At 45.0% G+C, this 19,106-nt stretch overlaps 1 protein-coding gene across 1 annotated transcript; it reads right to left on the reverse strand.

Annotated features, from left to right (window-relative positions):
• Positions 1 to 641: 641 nt before the first annotated feature.
• tle3a (TLE family member 3, transcriptional corepressor a) lies at positions 642 to 18,898 on the reverse strand. The gene is made up of 21 exons (XM_026175799.2): positions 18,508 to 18,898; positions 17,739 to 17,926; positions 17,058 to 17,158; positions 16,781 to 16,844; positions 15,410 to 15,454; positions 11,184 to 11,246; positions 10,876 to 10,950; positions 7,552 to 7,756; positions 7,141 to 7,148; positions 5,485 to 5,607; positions 5,219 to 5,269; positions 4,988 to 5,140; positions 4,390 to 4,522; positions 4,108 to 4,283; positions 3,907 to 3,980; positions 3,569 to 3,818; positions 3,079 to 3,326; positions 2,836 to 2,983; positions 2,591 to 2,741; positions 2,312 to 2,388; positions 642 to 2,010 (listed from the first exon to the last, which is right to left on the reverse strand). Exons 2-21 carry the CDS (start codon positions 17,760 to 17,762, stop codon positions 1,903 to 1,905), a joined length of 2,277 nt encoding a protein of 758 aa, XP_026031584.1. The 5' UTR covers positions 17,763 to 17,926; positions 18,508 to 18,898; the 3' UTR covers positions 642 to 1,902.
• Between the last annotated feature and the right edge of the window lie 208 nt (positions 18,899 to 19,106).

Raw genomic sequence — 19,106 nt, forward strand, 5'->3', positions numbered from 1 at the left:
GCTTTAGGTGTTTTACCACACCCACTGTTGGCCGCACTGTAAAAGCAAATATTAATCAGTGACTTTAAGCTTCTTTCCTTAAACAAATGGTTTGGCATCTTTCTTGCCAGGAGTTGTTTGGTAAATTTGAACCGACAGGCAAGGGAGAAACGGGTAGCCTTAGACAGTCTGGCAATAACAAAATCTGTTTATCAGTTCCTCTAAAGCTTACCAATTAACACATTATGCCTTGTTTGTTTAATCCAAAAACCAAAGTGCAAAAACGACACGTGGTTTTATGCCAGGCTGCGTTCTGGAACATTTCTTGGATGGCTTCAGTAACTTTCTGGAGGCTTTTTCTTCTTTTTAAAGTGAGCCTAACCAAACAAATAATAGTAACATTTGGGCACATACACCTGTTGAGATTAAAATTTAAAAAAAAAAAGAAAAAAAAAAGGTTTAGATTTGCAGGTAGTTAAGCTATTTCTGCATGTTTGGTCATGACGCTAAGGTGGATTCTGTTGGCAACTTCATCTTCAGTCATACACTCAATTTAATGCTTTACAAAAAAAGAGCTAATAACCATATTACTCCAAAGTCTCCAACTAATCCTTGGAAATCTACCACAGCGAGACCACAACACTACAGAAATCCAGTCAAGATAAATTTTATATAAAACAGTTTATTGATTTATCAACAACTGTCAGCTGTACAGTCCTTATGGATGATGCCACATGTATGCTACACAGTCTTAACTTGTGTTTATGATGAGACCATTCCCGTCTATGAGAAGATTGTAGTGAATATTATGAAATACTGAAGAAAGCAAAGAATACACCCAAAATGTCGAACGTGGTAATGGCGTTGCCTGCGTCCTTTATGAGTAACCAAGTCTTGCGTATCAGTCACAGGCTCGCAAACACAAGCGGCAATAACGATCTCTAATAGACTGATGGCTAAACTTTGCAGAGTGGAGCAAAGTTTTCATACAGTGGTTGAGTCAACAGAGTGAGCTCAAGTCACAGCTGCTTCTCTGTAAAACCCATCAATCCGACAGTTGATATAAATCCATTTTGATGTTATAGACAGGAGCCAGGGTTCAGTGAAAGGTCTTCATTTCAAAGCTGAAATTCTGCTGATCAGGGTCAAAAGGGTAAACATAACTGGAAACCATGATTTTTTTCCTCCCTACAGAAAAAAAAGCCTTTCCAGAATTCTCGACTGCAAAAATCCATGGGACAAATGTCTGTGATACAGCAAATAGCGAAGAAAAAAAAAGCCTTTGTCAGGGAGAAAAAAAAAATACAAATTAGATTTCCGAAAAGGTCATTTTGGACAAGGAACATGAAAAAAAAAAAAAAAAAAAGCCGAGGAGGGGGAAAAAACTGAAATAGAATATCCTCTTACAAAGTCCTAATCTAATTTCCATCCCCGGAGGGGACAGAAAATCACGGAGAGAACAAGAAAGAACCATCACAAGCGTAACTGGACACCAAAATATAAATCTATAAAAGGCCTTTTATTACTCCATTATGTACACTTTTCACAGGACCTCCAAGGAGAAGCTCCAGAGCGAAGCGCCGCTTCTACTTGTGTCATGGAACTTTATCTCCACATTAAAAAGGACGAATAAAAAAAGAAATATCCAACAAACAGAAACAGCAAGACATTATTTTCTTCTCGTGCCTTGGGAAACTGCACTCGCTGTACAAGTGTTAGTTGTATGAGTGAGGAAGGGCAGAGCCGAAGGACACAGCATCCAGTGCCACAATAACACCACCATCCATTTTCGTCTGGCACTGCCAAACTTCCTGCCCATCCACCTTGGAGCTGCAGGCAACATCCATGCTGTCTGTGTGAGGGAAGGAGGATGGAGGAAGTGTCTACTGTTCCTGAGCATGCTCCGATCCAAAGCAGTCTCTTCTAATAGATCACTTCATACACAGTGGCCTTCTTGTCACCAGAGCCTGTCACGATGTACTTGTCGTCTGCAGAAATGTCACAGCTCAGGACAGATGAGGACTCCTTGGACTGTTTAAAGAAAAGCAAACACACACACAAAAAACACTTTAATCTTGGAGGCAGTTAAACTTAAATGTTGCTGAGTAAGTTAAGTGGTGAAAATTAGCTGACTTCATGGCAAGATTAGATTGCACTGACATCAACTTCTGGCCTGACGGGCCTCAAAAAGGCGTCTTTGTCAGGTCAATAATTCAGGTTCAGTTTTCACTGATAGGATAGTCCTGTCAGACAGCGGTCGTTTTGCCCTTCCTCTTAGAGATCTGTGTGTACGTTTGGCCTGGCTACAGACAGAGTCCATTGATCTGCATACCTGGAATATGCTGGCGCCATAAGGAGTCCTCCAAGCATTCAACAGATTGTCCTTCCCGGTGCTTACGAACCATTTACCTGCAAAGACAACAAAAGTGCCATCAGGACACTTTTCACTAACAAGTAATAGGAAAAGTACCTACAAATGAAGAGTAGCCTTGAGATGACAACAAGCATTTACGCTATTTTAAAAAAGGCACTAATAAGGACAGGCAAAGGGCTCTTCACAGTTAAATACGATCAGCTTTATCTGATGCTCTTTTTGTGTGTTTGTTCATACCGCAGTAGGCAAACTTGAGGGAAAGGACACAGCTTTCGTGCAGGTGGAGCTGATACTTGTCAGGCTTTGAATGGTGGAGCACTTCCACGTTGCTGCTCTCCATTCCCACAGCAAGCCACTCGCCAGTCGGACAGTAGCCCAAAGAAAAGATCTGGAGATCAAATAGGACAATAATTACAGACAGTTCTTCGGCCGAAAGGAAAACAGACTCCAGGTCTGGTCCCTTGCATTATGCAGCGTTGTACCTGTGAAGTGAAGTCGTGCTGCTGCAGCTGTCGACCCTCTCTCAAATCCCAGGAGCGAACAGTGTTATCGAGACCACCTGTCCACAGCTTAGTGCCATCATGGGATATGTCAATACAGCTAGCACCATCCGTATGACCTTGAAACTGCCTAAAATCAAAATCGGAAGGCATACAGACAGTTATTGACATTATCTTTTAAATTGACTCAAGCCCACATACTGGAAATAAAGTTTTGTTTCCGACCTAACGAGAGTCTGGTTATGCAGGTCCCAAACGGCAATGTTTCCATCACTGCAGCACGAGAAGCAGACTTTGGCATCAGGGCTGATGGCCAAGGCGTAGCACGCCGGGGCTGAGGAGGTGAGCTCAGCTTTGATCCGCGGTGTCTGGGAGGCCAGATCCCAGATGGTCAGTGTGCTGGCCTCGCCTCCAACAATCAATGTGCGACCATCAGGCAGTAGCTTACAGGAGCGGATGTAGTTATCCCTGTTCTGTTGCACCGAGGACAAAGCAAATCAATACATGTTCAAGGCAGTGGAGCTAGGGAGAGCTTTAGAAACAAACAAATCATGGGCGGAGGATAAAAAACGTCCTGTCATAACAAATAAACCAAAGATTGAACCTCAAACCTAATCTGAACTATGTGAATAAGTGTTTGGCTTGTTAATTTTTTTCTAGTGTTGAATGAAATAACATGTGTGTAAACATTAAGAAAAGCTGATGAGGTCCTCACCAAACAGTCCAGCTGGGACACGGGGCTCTTGCTGCCTGGTTGGCTCATGTCCCAGATTTTGACACAGCCTTTGCCACCAGTGTAAACGTGACGTGTGGGGTTGCTAATGGTGACAGCACAGACCACCTCACCATGGCTCAGTGTGTTGATCTGACGGGCGTGGCGTGGAATACCGGGACCAATGAGGGCGTCGGGTGGGAAGGGCACAGGCTGCATTTGACCATCTGCGCTGACATGGAAGGAGTACGCTCTGAAGGAAAAGACACGTGCCTGTCAGTATTTGATATCAGCTGTGTTACAAAAAAATTGATCTGCAACATATCTAGGGAGACACTTACGGTTTTCCGCCAGAAATAGATGTGAGGCTGGCTGGGAGGCCTGGGGCTCTCATGTGGGTGTGAGGATCAAACCCCTAAAAGATGATATGGGAATGTTTGACTAACATACTCAACTGTTATCAGAGTAAAATCCCTCATTGCATCCTGTACATGACTTTTAGATGATCCAAAACTACAGAAAAGGAAAGGGAAAGCCTTTACCATGGGAGTGCGTCCATAGGCTGCTGCTGCTGCAGCGCTCATCTGAGGGGAGATGTGCAGACCAGCATACACCCCAGGGCTAGTCAGGCCTCCGTTCATTTCATGATGGCCCATCATAGCAAAGGGGGTAGGATAGGACCCTGCAATGGATAGAGGTGTGCGCAAAGCTGGGGCTGCTGTAGACAAAGACAGGAGATGGAGATCGGTTTGTGGCCTAACAGTTTTGCAAATAATGGAAAAAAAAGATCTCAGTTTCTGTAAAGTGAAGAGAATGGTACCAACCGAGAGCTTCCATGCCTGGTGGCTTGCCCAGGATGGGTCTGAGCCCAGGAGTCGAGCTGGTGCCAGGGGTGGGGGCATCGTTTCGGGGGGTGGGGGTGTTGGATTTGAGACCAGGCGTGGAGGATTTGTCATTCTGTCAAGGGAACGAGAGAGCAAGCACAATCACAATCCCGGAAACCAGGCACTGTGCACTGACAATTTGAAAGCAAACTGAACTTAATCCAATCTAATTCTGACAACCCTCATAGTCCTGCAGAGCCATAAACTGCTATTTATTCTAAAACCTATTATGGTCACAATGGAGATGGGGACGTTTTTATCCCCTTACTGCTTTGGCTTTAATCTTTTAGTGAGGCAGAGGGAAAAATCCTGGAATAGTTAAATACATTGAGCTATTAACAGAGAAGACCTGACTGATCCTGATGCGGGACAATATTATCCCTGACGTTTAGTCATGCACTTAAAGCACAGACAGCCACTGCTAATCCACTGCAGAAAACGTCCTAGATCTATTTGCACATGTCCCTTTGGTCTCTCGGCAATTGTCATTTAAAACCCTTTCTGTCCCAGTTTGTCCACAACTCTTTTGATGTCTTACATGACTGAGCTCCTTAGCCTTGGAGGAAGGGGTGCTTCCAGATGACGCCACTGATGCGGGGCTGTTGGGTGTGTCTTTCTTTGGGGGGCGGGGCTTGTCAATACCATTTTCAGGTGGTGAGTGGGCTGGGCTTGCCCTTGGAGTGGCAGGATCCTGGAGAAACACACCAGTAATATTTACATAAGAGCAATGTCACATCAATGTGCTACGAACAATTGCTGTGCAGCTCACCTCATTGGACACATCGACCACCAAGTCGTCGCTTTTCTCTCCGTCACTGTCCTGTAACAATAATTAGTAATCGTTTAACTTAACACACACAGATGGGGAAAAATTAAAGCACAGACTCCAGGGATGTTGTTCTCTGGTCTAAACTTCATTAGTTTTTTAAATTAAATTGTGAACCTAAAGCAATTTTTTAAGTCACCATTCATAAGCATATTCATAAGCATAAGCATATTTCCCCGTCATGCTGAACTACTCCTTCAGGGACTTACATATCTACTCATGCTGTCCTTCTCCTCCACTTTGCGTTTCTTAGAATCCAAGCTGTAGTCTGAGGAGCTGCGATGCTTCTCACTGGCTGTGCGTAAGCTTTCTGATGGGGATATTGAGTTATTCTGCAAAAGGGGAAAAACCAAACACGCTTTATTACCATTTTGTCTTCCTTCTGTAAGAGAGCGCAGCAAGTCACTCATCCATTACAAATTCACAGAGAACACACTGTGCCAATCCAAACACTAAAAATGCCTTATTCACACAATGATGGATACGGCGGACTCTTAAAATGCAGCTGTAGGCCAGCTCCAAACAGTACCCTGACACCAGCCAAGCCCAATCTCGCACACAAGCCTGTCCCTGGCCACACAACAGAATGGGCTGTTATCTGAACTGAATGGAGGAGGGCTTGTTTTCCGAGCTGGGCTCCCTCCTCCTCATAACTGGACAACAAACAGCCTCACAGGGACATGAGCAGTGTGTTGTAGCTGAACAGAGGGCCTTTTCTCCGGAGTCAGTCAGGCTGAGCGTGAGAGAGAGAGAGAGATAGAGATGGGAGGAGAGAAAAACGAAAGTAAAGCGAGAGAGAGGGGGGAGAGAACCTATATGTTTTGGGTGCTGGGCATTGATTGCCGTAGTGCGCTTGGGCACCATGTCAGCTGAGGCTTTGAGCTCAGATAAAGAAAGAGAATCTATATCCTGCCAGTGGGCACGGCAGCGTGGGACTGACTGGTGCTTCTTCATGGAGCCTGCCCACACAAGCTGGGACAGCTCACTCTAAATGCCAAAAGAATGGGAGGCTTTAGGCAGGTGTCCAGCAGCTTTCACAGGAGTTTGCCACTTGCCTGTAAACTGCCAAGTTCTCCCGATTCTCTCTGTCCCTCATCTGAGGACCAAAGCGAAAACATGGACTAAGTCAGCGGCGACTCAGAGAAGTGAACAATGGCTGATGGACTAGCAGTCTGGGCAAAAAGCCACTGTCTGCATAATGGCTGACCTTTAAAGAGATGCTTAGCGTGACTCATTAGCCAAAGTCACCATTCTACTATCAGATGACCAGGGACGAGAGCACAGAAACAAAACAGGCCCGCTAATCGCCCCAGGACTTCCATTTCTTCAGACATGACTGCACCCATTCAGCTGGCCCGGCCTACAGAAACACAATCTCACAGGCCCATCACAAGCCACCATAGATCGCAGCATTTCAAATATAACGCTTTAGCAGGCCCAGCCAGACGAGGTGGAGAAGAAGAAAAAAAAGAAAAGAAAAACAAAACAACACTCCATTTGTGTTCATAAATATTCATCACATGCCAAGAAGAAGAAAGAGAGAGAGCTGGTAAACAAGGGAGACAGTAGAAGGGATCAAATAAATCCTTTAAGAAGGGGAAGTCCAAGCCCTTCTTTAATTGTGATGAAATTACAAGGCTTCTAATCTATCTCACATGATACCAGTCATTTCCCCTTCTGGATTAAACACACACGATTTATATTCCAGACCTCATTTTCCATTAATCATTTTATTGAACTCAGATTACACCGCATGAAATCAGTATATGCATGCACTGATGGAATGCTCTACTTGACACTTGCAGCGCAGATGAAAATGTGATGAATTACAAAAAAACAAAACGAGTGCGGCTCGGGAAACTTACCGTGCTCTCTGTGTCGCAGACATCACGGTGGCGTCCGAGGTAAAGATGAAACCAAGCGGAGCAAAGAGAAAAACAAGTCACTTAGCACATCATAACAGATGCTTCTAGCCGAATGTGTGACAATCAACTGCAGGGCACAAGGCCCCTCTTATCGGCGTGTATTGGAGCTGCTGAATAGCTTATGCAGTCATGGGCTGGGAATGTACCAGCTCATTACCCAGACAGAATGTGAACAGACAGGATGTGCTCCTCACCTAAGGACCCTATGATTGTGAGAGTGAGAAGCACTCAGCACTAAATTGGTTTATGTCAGTTTAACATCTTTTCAGAACTGCTAAAATTAATATGCCTTTTGATTCTCGCAAATAATAACTAGCTAACAAAGCTATGGGGCCGAGCTCTTCTTCTCACCTCGGTGTTCGAGATCATGGTGGTTCTTTTCATCCTTTACTGGGAGGTGGGCTTGGCTCCCTAGAGCTCCTAGCGCCAGCAGCCCTGATCCGGAGCCCGTCACAGGGGGGATGCCAGGGGGCTGCAGGCCCGAGGGGTGAGGCGGCAACTGGACTGGAGGCCCATGGGCAGCATGGGAGAGGTGCTGTGCCTGGAGCTGCTGCTGCTGTAAGGTGACAGGGAGATAGACAGACAGACAACAAATGGGTTGGAGGAAAAGGGCGAGGAGAAACCACCAACTAAGCACGAGGCTAAACCCCAGATGATATTAGCACATTCACACGTCTATTACTGTCAGGAACACACAGCAATCCCCCTCAGTGCTATTTCCATACCAGGCCAGGGTGGCATAAGCCCTAGATCTGTGCTGAGGCGAGTAAAACCTATAACTGCCTGACCACTCTCAGCATGTGTAACACACGAGGCAGAGGTGCTCAAGTTATCGAAATAACCCACTAATCGCAGTGTATTATTGAAAACAACTGAAATATTTTTCATTCTACTTTATCCAAAAGGGAAAAAAGTCTGCTTCAGCCACATCTTAAAAGAGAAAATCATTATGCTTAAAGGTAAACTGGCACATATTCTACTGCAACAACACAACTCCTGTGCCTCTGTGATTTAAGCGATCAGAATACAAAACTCTGTGGAAATCTGTCTGTGGGCTAAACAATACCCGCTTTTCAAACACATCCAGTGTCTGTTTACTGATCTCATAGTCACATTTCTGGATTGACGGAACATGAATCATTTGCGCACCCAAACTTTAAGAGACTGCGGGAACACAGAGTGCTAGAAGCTGGCACGCCTTCCCTCTCACTCTGAGTCTTTGAGTGTGTTTCTGAGTGTGTGTCTGGAAGGCTGCTGCGGGAGCGAGGACCAGGGGTCCCATGCTGGCACTCAGTCAACCCTCCAATACTCAGCATCAATATTTGAAAGGCACAGGGAAATAGATGGGAGTTAAAAGGCACTCAGCATGGAAGTAAGTAGTTTAAAGCAAGGTTAAATAATACTTAGCTGAGACACCAATAAAAACATCAGCAATTTATTACCCGTATACGAGCCAGCTGAATAATTCAGATGCTGTTACAGCACACTCCTCTCTCTTTTTACAAGACGGATTTCAATCAGTGGCCATTTATGGCCATTTCAGGAATATTAGAATCTTTGTAATGACCAGGGAGGTAGTGCGACGCATAGAAGACGGTGGTGGGCAGGCCTAACACATAATTAAAAATACATTAACTCAGCAGGAACTCCTAAATTCTGTAGCAGGAATACAAAATACTTAGTGCTTAAATATGTCCTTAGAAATATAATCCACATTGTTCTTTTGTTTTTCTGTTGTAGAAGTAGAGGACTAGCATGACTAATAGCTAACTTTTTAACTTGCAACCTTGTGCTTTGTTACATGGGGCAGATGTCAATCCAATTACAAAACGTACCCAAGACAGACACAGCTCTCTCTCTCTCTCCGTGTCTGTCTGGGAGCCTAAGAGAGCGAGTGTGTTATAATATTGTGTCCATGAGGGAAATTAAGGAGCCAGTTCATTGGCAGGGGAGAGCCATCCTTGCTCATTGTGTTTAATGAGGCACTGATGGGTAATAAGCATGGCTGATCAGCAACAGCCCTCATTACAGGGGCCATAAATGAAGACAATAATAAATAAATAAAGGAGTCTGGCCTATTTTCTCTAATTTAATATTCTAAGATAAAGACCTACTCTTTGCTCCTTTTTCCTCTAACTGAGTGTAGTTTAAAATGCCTTGTTTATGACGCGGATATTTTGGGTATTTTCTAATCTGCCAGAAAACGCTGCTTGTCAGGTTCATCTCAACACATGCAGCTGCCCCAGTTTCATTCTATTAATGGCCCTCAGCTCCATCAATAAGACATGCAGCTGGCTCCTGGATGCTTCCTGTCTACCTGGCACGCTCTTTCACCTTGCTTTACAAAATACATGAGGATTTTGGCATGCCAACAGAGCTTCTTCTTAATGAATAACTAATGGCAAGGTATTCGTAAAACATACAGTGGTTACATTTCCTCCTCCTCTGACGTGAGCGACCTGAGTGACCCGGGTGGGAGCTTTACTGTTTCATAAAAACTGTCCTGGTTCCCACAAAAGACCACAAACTAAAACTCTGAGCTTGTCAGATAGCTCATAAAATGTTTTCTTAATGCTTTGAAAGCCCAAAAAGGCACAGTCAGATGATGAAAAATACAAATTCAAATGTACAACATCCTAGTACTGTGATGCTCCAAATGTGAAAATCATATAGAACACAAAAAGCCCCACTAGTGAAATCTCCTATTCTTAGGAACTACTGCAGCAGCTGCTCTTCCAAAAACTGTAATAAAGCATCCATTTCAGTCCAACAGAGGAGTAACAAACAGTTTTCCATCACCTCAAGACACCCACTCAGGCAAATTCTGGGGAGCAATTATCCAGGAACAAAAGGTCACCAAGGGGGTTATTAATTGAATTCCAATATGTGCTTCCAGTCATCAAGTGAGCCTTTAGGCTAGTCTTCTGTGTGCGCCGGAGAGTCTACAGTAGTCACAAGATCACAGACAGTTTGAGCTTTCTATCACAGGTGAAACCAATCACTTTCATTATAGCACGCCAGGGTCAGCACAGCTGATCAATGAGGAGCAGATGGCGTTTGGAAGCCACGATGAATGCAGCGGATTACAGCTCGCTGCCGTGGCGTGAAAAGAACTGTGCAGCGGAGCCGTGGTGGCTGACGACTGTCTGTGCTGTCTCAGTTAGCTTGCAGTGCTGGCTGTGTTTAGTTCACCCTCAGCCTTTTAATTCCCACAGCAATCCAGGTCAACTGTGAGAGATGAGGCTCCTCATTAAAACCTTAGCCAATTAAAGCAATACGAGCTGCGAAGGGGGATCTCGAGAGCTCTCAGGCTCGCATTTATCAACACACAACAAGGCATTGAAGATGCCACCGAGGCCAAAGCTAAAGCAATGCATGAGTCTTTTTTTGGTTTGTTTTTGGGGTGTAGTTGCCAATATTAATAGTTTCGTTTGAATTTAATAGTGAAAAATAAGTCATGAAATGAAAAAAAAAAATAGTGATGACACATTTGATTTAAAAAGAGGCAAATCTGCACTATAAGTGTAGCAAGTGGTGTATTACAATGTGTTCACTCAACAGTTCAGACTACTCGGTATATGAATTTGATGTGAAGGTTTGCCCCTACCCAAGGTCAAATAAAGGAATAAAAGGGGGTATACACACGGTGAGAGGCAGATTGGGAAGTCCACGTACCCCGATGATGGCATTCAGCTCAGTCATAGTCACCTGCTTAGCCCTCTCTACTGCCTGAGCAACCTGCTGTTGGTGCTGTGGACAGACATTTGCAAAAGATTATTTATCACACATCCACACTTGCTCATCTATGAATTTCACAGTTTTTTTCCAAAGCAACACTAAAATTATAAAGGTGAGATAAAATGCTCTTAACCACAATTATTCCCAAAAGCAAGGAGTATTATCTTAAGGGTACAGGCAACAATAAGTGGCGTTGCTTTAGTAGTAAACTGTGACACCGTTTGGAAACCGGGCTCAAAACTCACCTCTTGTGACAGGAAAGGCATAATTTGAGCTAAAATTGCGTTGAGCCGTTTGGCAATCTCCGTCTGGAAAACAAAGAAAGGGGAGCAAAATGAGACGGTAAAGTATGAAAGAGACAGTGACTTCATATAACCCCGCCTTTAATGTTTACACCGATTAAGTCAATTACTGCGGCAATCAGAACTGCTTGACTCAACATCCTCTAAACAGCGTGATATTGACATTTGAAATATTTAAAACATTAGGAGAGCCCAGGGGGATGGAGCACAGCTGTGCTAAGAGTGCACTCCATGCTAAACGGATATGAGCAGGCAGAGTGCTGCTGTGTTGAGAGGATCCTCTCTCACTCTGCCCTTCTTCCCCTCATCTGCGAATGTGCTGTCCTGCAGTTAACCTCAGAGTTAAACCACACAACCACACCCCAGGAAGGAAGGCCTACTAACTACAGCGCATTGTTTACTTACATGTAACGGTGTGGGGAATTTACATTAACAATTAGGACTGCAGAGAATGCAAAGACAAACGGTAATAACATTGTAGGGGAGACACCTTCAATCAATACCATTAAGCAAGCAGCCTGTGTCGTAAGTGGCGTTTGCTAAAGCTACAGCTTTAGCCCAAGCCGTTTCTCACTGCAATCAAGCACCCAGCCCACCAACCTCATAGCCTCCCAACATCCACGACGCCCTGCCTCCATTCTTCTGCTTGTCTACCAACTGCCATGGCAACGGCTGCAGCCCTATCTTGCTGGGATCATTATGCAAATGGCACCTCTGCTTGACCGTAACAGGCTTTAAAATCATATTACGTGCTTGGAGGCAGGTCATTAAATTGAATTTTCAGCCTGTCGATCACATGAACGTACCAAATGAATGGTGGATAAAAAGAGCAGTAGGAGGAGGTGTGCGGGGAAAGATCGGGGGCGGGGGGCTATGCTCCACGCCCCCCACCCCCTCCAGTCTCCTGTAAAAACACTGCACAGCCGGCCTGCTATGCCTCTCTTTCTCCTTCCAGGGAAAGGAGATGAGACTTTCAGGTTCAAGCTCTGCACTGGGAGCAGAAAAATAACAGCGCCAAAGCTACATCATCTTTGGAATTTATGAGCCGCAGTTCAACCCAGGGCCACTGCAGAACACAAACACATCACAGGGATTTTCTCTGATTTTTCATTTGGAGCAGCAGCACACACAATGTACTTTGCAGACCGCTAGCTTATTTATTACACATGGCAGAAATGCCAGGCAGTTTTGGCAGCCAGACATATTACCTCTAAGCAGAGCCAGAGAGATTGGAGAGTAATGTCCAACAGAACGAGACCTGCTGACCCAAGCTGCAACATGGATAGCCACTTAGCCAGTCAAGCCAGCAGGACAACCAACAACAAGCTGAAGATGCAATATCAGATGAAGCCGCGGATCAGATGCAATAATGCCAAACAAATATATGGCAGCATGTGTCACAGGAAGTACAATAGTCCAAAAGATAACAATGACTATAACTTGATTATTGCCCGCAGACAAAAAAAAGAAAAAGAAAAAAAAGAAAGAGACTGAACCGCGGTCCCCTTTGGCACACAATAAATGTGACCTACAGGTAATAAAGATAAATGTTTTACGAGCGCTGGTATTAATGCAACGTAGTAAGTGTTCTAGAAAGAGCTGAAGGAGCCCCACAGAAATGGTCGAAAAGCGACAGGACCCGTATAATCCATGTTTGTTCAGATAAGCCATGTAAATAGCAGTCGGACATTTGACAGGATTTGCAGAAAGGCCTCGAGCGCACGGCCCATTCCTCTGTAGCTTAGTGTCATGGTGACAGCTGGCTGGGAAAGGTCAGGAGGTGGCTGATCCACTCTGCCCTAAACAACTGGCAGTCTCTACACTCTCACAGCACAACATGCAAATACACGGAAAAGGCAACAACTCAACTCGCCACTGCTGTCAAAATAGATACGGTGCAGAGCTGGGAGGATTTCTTTTTTTCCCCCTGCCGGCAGATAAAAATTGGGCTGTTGTCACTTTAAGCAGATGACAGCTTGGCCCTTGAGAGGCTGGCTTTGCACTGCCGCTACACAATTACAGGTACTCGGACCTGTGTAGCACCACTTTAAGAGCACTCTCGGGCTGGCTTGTCAATGGTGTGCAGAGAGGTATTCGCCTGTTGCTATCAGCAATGGGAAAATGGACTCGAGACACTGATGAGTATTAAATGTAGAGCGAAAACAAGTGGTGGCTCTGGTCACATGATCCATCTATAAACAATACTTGACTAGTCCCATTTAGAGGCTCGGCAATTTTGACAGCGTTGCCTCATGTCAGGTTTTCAGAGTAAGAAGAAAAACATCAGAGTTTGTTTAAGCCAAAAAATGATGCTTCCACTAAACCAGTCTTTGATAAAGAAGTGTAGTGAGTCCAGAATTAGTTTCTAATTGGCATTTAAAGTTATTGGTATTGATTTGAAAAATGCTGAAAAGCTGCATAAATGAATACGTGAGTCACTACTGTGATTAGTCTTGTCAGCTGCAGCAGTCGAGCTGTGTTTTTTTTTTCCTAAACAAAGCATGACACAATCTAAAAAACAATAAACTTATTCTAACAAAAACAGCATAAGAACATAACCGTTGTTGTTACGCCACATCTTAAAGTACAGTCAAGTAACTTTTCTGCTTATGTAAGTGAAACTGACACCCAACAGTTCACACCCTGAAATTATTACACTGCAGTCCAGTCCCACATGACAGATTGGGGATATGGAAGTACTGATGGCTTGGAGAGCCACAGTTCCTCCAACCACTTTTCACTGCACGCCTCTTTTGTATGAAGACTGCAGACAGCCTGTTGGCTGACCAAGTTTGCTTTGGCGCTCGCCACGGCAGATACTTTGCTACTTAGCAAATGATTCCTGCAGACATGGCTGCGTTACGGCCGTAGGTAACGACCTAATCTGATTGAATCTTAGCACCATACAAGCCCCAAACCCCATGCAGCTCTTGGAAAACAAGCACCATATGAAGATAATTACCAGCTGACATCATGCAGCAGAAATTAGCAGTTTGCATCGACAAACTGACATGGCTGATAGAGAGGGATCAGATAACACCACCAACGTCAGTCTAAGCTTTGCCCGTGTACGCATTCTGAAATGTGAATTATGTCCCTGCACAGTAATGAAAAAGGCACAGTTAGAGGAATGAATTTCCTCACCATGGAATAAATCTCCTGGCAGGAAAATAATATGCCTGTGTGCATCCAATAATCCATCCCAACCCTGCCTGTTAACCGCTCCCCATCTTCTCCTCCTCCCCTGCCTGAGCTGTAAGCTGGGGGAGCTGCATGGACGGGGCCCACACTGTTTGCTCACAAACACGCCGTTCAGCAGGTTAGGGCCCCACTGATGAATTATTCAAGCGCTTCCATCAGCTCTGTTGAGGTTCCTGATAAAAGTCAGGCGCTAAAATGGATCAGTCGATTAACCTGTTTACACAGAGCTGGGCTGTTGCCCCGCCTCCAGCTCTATTCTCCAACTTGTCTCCTGATACCATCCCCCCCACCTCTCTCCTCTGGTTGGCGATAAGTGCCTGACAGAAGCTATCAGAAGGGCCTGAGCCCTGACAGACATGTGGAAGTGTGACACACAGCACAGACACTGATGGATCGCCCTAACACGCCAACCCACCGTGTCGCCAACGCTGTCATTATAACCAAGCCAGGCAGTCGCAGGGGGGCGCGGGAACATAGACAATGAAATGTCACTCATTCACACAATCTCTATCACTTCAGTGCGATTTATCTGCGGAGACATACAAGATAGGATCTTCTGATAAAGATAAGACCACAAAGAAGTGACTAAAGGACTTTTGCTCTGCTGGTGTAATTACTTTATCCTGAAAAAAAGAAATACTGACCTATCAGAGGGCCTCTCTTTTTAATCATTAAGTCAAAAGGCTAAGCCTGCCAAAGTCTACCTTTAATCTTATCAGAAAGCTGAGTCAAATCCCGGATGCACAGCATATGCAAATTTCCAATAACGGCTCACAGCACTTGTACAAGCTGCGGCAGAAGTTTGGGGTTGTGTTGTTGTTTGTGTGCAGTGGATCTGCCTGTTTTCAGACCATTACTGATGCTCAGTTCAGCTCACAGCCTGTAAGTGGCTCCGCCTGGATCTGACATCCCCTGACACCGTGGAAAACCAATGAGCTGAAAAATATGAGCAGCACTGTGATACGTACCTGCTTGTGCATCTCAATGTTCAGCCCGTAGGACATCTCGTAATACTGAAATGAAAGCAAGGATTTAATTGTGGTTAGTGACGTCAGCGCAGTTACAAGATCTGATGATATTTATTACGTGTAACAACAGGCGAGTGTTTTTGCGCTCTGCACTCATGAGACTGGCGTAACCTTAATGTAATTATCGCTGCGCTGATTCCATCGCGGTCAGGGTTTGAACACTATAACGCCTATATAAAAAGTGTTTTTACAGGAAAAGGAGATACGTTATAAGATCAGATAACAAAAGGATTTCTTTGAGCAGCTCAGAGTGAATAGCCAATAAATCAATGCTTCGCTGTTTGCAGTGTGGGCGGAAAAGAGAGGGTTAGAGTTATTGATCAGCTTAAGCCCTCAGATCCCTGTGATGTTTGTTTACTTAGAGTAACGCGGTTGCTCAACACTTATTTCCAGCCAGGTCAGTCTGTCTGGCTGAAATGTAATCCGCCGAGCCCACAAGTGGCAGCCGGAGCAGAAATGGCTTTCCAGTCAGCGTCTATTTGATGAGGCCAATGCATTATTCAGTCCATTAGCTTCTTCGAAAATTACTCTCAAACAAGAGAGCCATTCTGTCTGAGATCAGAGCCCCACAGCCATGGCGTAACCTGACACCGAGCGCTGGCTGTGGGATACTTCCCAACATGTTTACCTAACCTCCTGCTTGTCAGGCCGACATGCTGTTTTCCTCTGAGCAAAAAAAAAAAAAAGAAGTTTAATTTAAGGCTGCATGCATTGGTTTAAATAATTCCCGGTGTGTTTACCTGGGATAGCCTTCTTAGTGTGTCATGTCTGAGCTAATTTTTGCGTCAGGGGCACACCTATGTTTTTCTAAAAGGCTACTTTTAAAAAAAAAAAAAAGCAAGCTAATGATTAAGGTTTACAAAGAAGCTGAGTATAAAGGAGACTGCAGTGTGCTCCACGTCCTCCATTTTGTTTACTGTGGTGTATTTTCCCACACGCTGCTCTGGGCCTCCGCCCTCAGCTCACACCTAATTTATGGCCATGCATATGTCTGAGCGTGGAGTCTCCTAGGAGAATAATCAGATCAGCACACACAGAGGGCAACACTGCAGCCGACCCTTGGAGATCAGGGGCATGCTATAATGGAGCGGCAGCCCACTGCCGGCCGCCTGTCAGGAAGCGCTCCTCTGTAACAACCTGCTACATCAACCCCCACGGGGGGGCTTTCACAGGCCTGTACCTGCCACTCAGCCCGCCCTAACAACCACATAGGTGATCACAATAGCCCTGTCTCACTCCACCCCAACTAGATCTTCAACAAGCCGTGCAATCTGGAAACCATAATTGCTTTCAATTGTAACACAATCTTACCATGACATAGTGGCGCTGCATCTCTGTCTTCTCATTGGCCAGTTTGTCATACTCCACCTTAAGACTTAAAATAGGAGACCAGGTGTCATTTTCAAGCGTCTGTGGCACTTCAATCACTTAACCACTTAACAGAGATGTGCACAGGATAAAAACGGGGATGCTTTTAAAAAAACAAACATATATGCTCCTACAGAAGTCAACAGTCAAATATTAGCGTTAACCTCAAAATCCAATAGAGTAAATGTTGACACTGCCATTCTTTGAGTATAATCATTACCTGTGATACTGGGCTTGGAGGAATTGAAATTCATCTTTAATCCTGTCACAAGACTCTGCTACGGTGAATTTGAAGCCAGGCTGGCCAGGCTGATGTGGAGCCTGAAAGAGAAAAGAAAAGAAAAGTGGTTGTAAAAAAAAGAAAAAAAAGAAAAAAAGAGAGAGACAGAGAAAGTTTTATTCTGCATTGTGACCTGCTAAGGAGAGCTGAACAGTTCACACATTTAGACTCAGGCTTTTAGGATAACATCTCCTCTGCGGGAAGACATTACCACAAGGTGGGTCTGATTCACACCTCCAGGGGGTAATAACACATTAGCTTTCACACCAAATATGAAATGTAATTTCAAAAAAGAAATTCAAATCACCACCACCACTACCACCACCTGTCTTCACGTTCAGACACAGTCATATGCAAGTGTCTGGCTGAGTAAATATCTCCAGGCATACAAACAATCTGCATCCATTTAGTACTGACTGCATATTCCGATGAAGCATAAATGCACTGTAATGAAACCCATACAGAAATCTGATGACCTGCATTAAGAGCGGAAAACGCTTTGCAGGGCATGTTTCAGGAGAACGTGGGGGAGGACACGGCACAGGCAGGAACCATACACCAGCACCAGTGTTTTGTAATAAATATGCAATCTTCTCTAAGTATAGGTGAAGCGAGTCTTACCGGATGTCGGCCTTGTGGATACATCTTGAAATGTATCCTTTGTTTATCCCTCCAGTGTACAGGTCCTTTGGCAAAACGGGTGAAATTTGCTCACAGCCACACCAGTCTCAGCAGACAGGGCCGAGGGGAGTGAGGGAGGGGGGAGGCAGGGGATGAGGAGAGGGGGGGGGAGGGAGGTCGTGAAAATCCTGTGTTGAGAAATGACGCGGTTTAATCTATAACCGTAAAAATAAAATAGAAAAAAAAACACACACACACACACACACACACACTTTACACTGTTTACCAATAAGTAAGTAGTCACCACAGCACACTAGTCCCAGTTACCGCAGCAGTTCGAGCCGAGTCAGGGAAGCAGCACAACAGTCGAGCGCTTCTGTCTTCTTGATGACCTTATTCGGTCAGTGGTCAGACTCGATATCCTAACAAATCTCAACGTGCAGTTTAACATGATGCCAACACGTAGACGAGGTTGGAGAAGCCACTTATCCGCCGTGCAATTTTAATGCTCAGATCCGTTTCGTTCTTTAATAAAAATAATAATAATAAAAGGAAAAAAAAGAACGGAAACTGACTGCTGTTTGTGAAATGACCACCACCGCCCCCTCACCCGGTCCGTAGGACGTCTACAGGCAGGCCATAAGCGACAGCCGCTGGCTTGCACCTACTGTTTGACTCCCGCTCAGAGTCGTGGAAGCGGGGTCGAGCGTACGCCCAAAAATTAGACAAAAAACTAAGAAAGAAATCAACAGCTCTTGTAAATACGTACCCGTGCGTGAGTCCGAAGCGTCCGTCCGACTTCTGCTCCCGAAGAAAATACTGAGCAGGCTATAATTCATGCGTTTAATCCCTCCTAATGTAAGCCTGGTGGACGCAGTTTTCGTCAAGCATCCTCTCTCCCTCGCTCTCTCCAGAACGCACCCAGCCGGGCTGGGAGAAAAAATTTTAGTGCGGTCGGGCTCGATTAAACTATACTTTATTCTTCAACCGCGAACCTCCGAGGAATGTGCGCCTTCTGCGGCTGGTTAATCCCACAAAGAAGAAGAAGAAGAAGAAGAAAATAAATAAATATGCTTCCAAAATCTGTCTTCCGACTCGAAGAGGTTGGAGATTCTTTAAAAACGTAACATGGTACTCTCCACAATCTCGCGTTTCCCCCAGTTGTCCAGCTTACCCCGGTTGCCACACACAGGCAGCAGGGCTGAACTGCCGTGAAAGCGCCTATCTGTCCAATCGCATTACTCGGAAGGAATACGGCCACATCTGCCTATCGGAGAGCGACGGCCCCCACGTGGGGTGCAACGGTACATGACATCATCCCGCGGATCCACAAGGCATCATCCGTCCGTCCCACCGTGTACAACAGCA

The sequence above is a fragment of the Astatotilapia calliptera genome, chromosome 7 (genome assembly GCF_964374335.1).
Source record: "Astatotilapia calliptera chromosome 7, fAstCal68.1, whole genome shotgun sequence".
Lineage (NCBI taxonomy): Eukaryota > Metazoa > Chordata > Actinopteri > Cichliformes > Cichlidae > Astatotilapia > Astatotilapia calliptera.

Excerpts from the sequence above, each read along its gene's own strand:
- tle3a (XM_026175799.2), bottom strand. The coding sequence starts at position 17,762 with ATGTATCCACAAGGCCGACATCCG. Across the intron at positions 4,523-4,987 it reads AGGCTAAGGAGCTCAGTCAT|AATGACAAATCCTCCACGCC; the intron begins GTAAGACATCAA and ends TTCCCTTGACAG. Across the intron at positions 2,984-3,078 it reads CATAACCAGACTCTCGTTAG|GCAGTTTCAAGGTCATACGG; the intron begins GTCGGAAACAAA and ends TTTTGATTTTAG.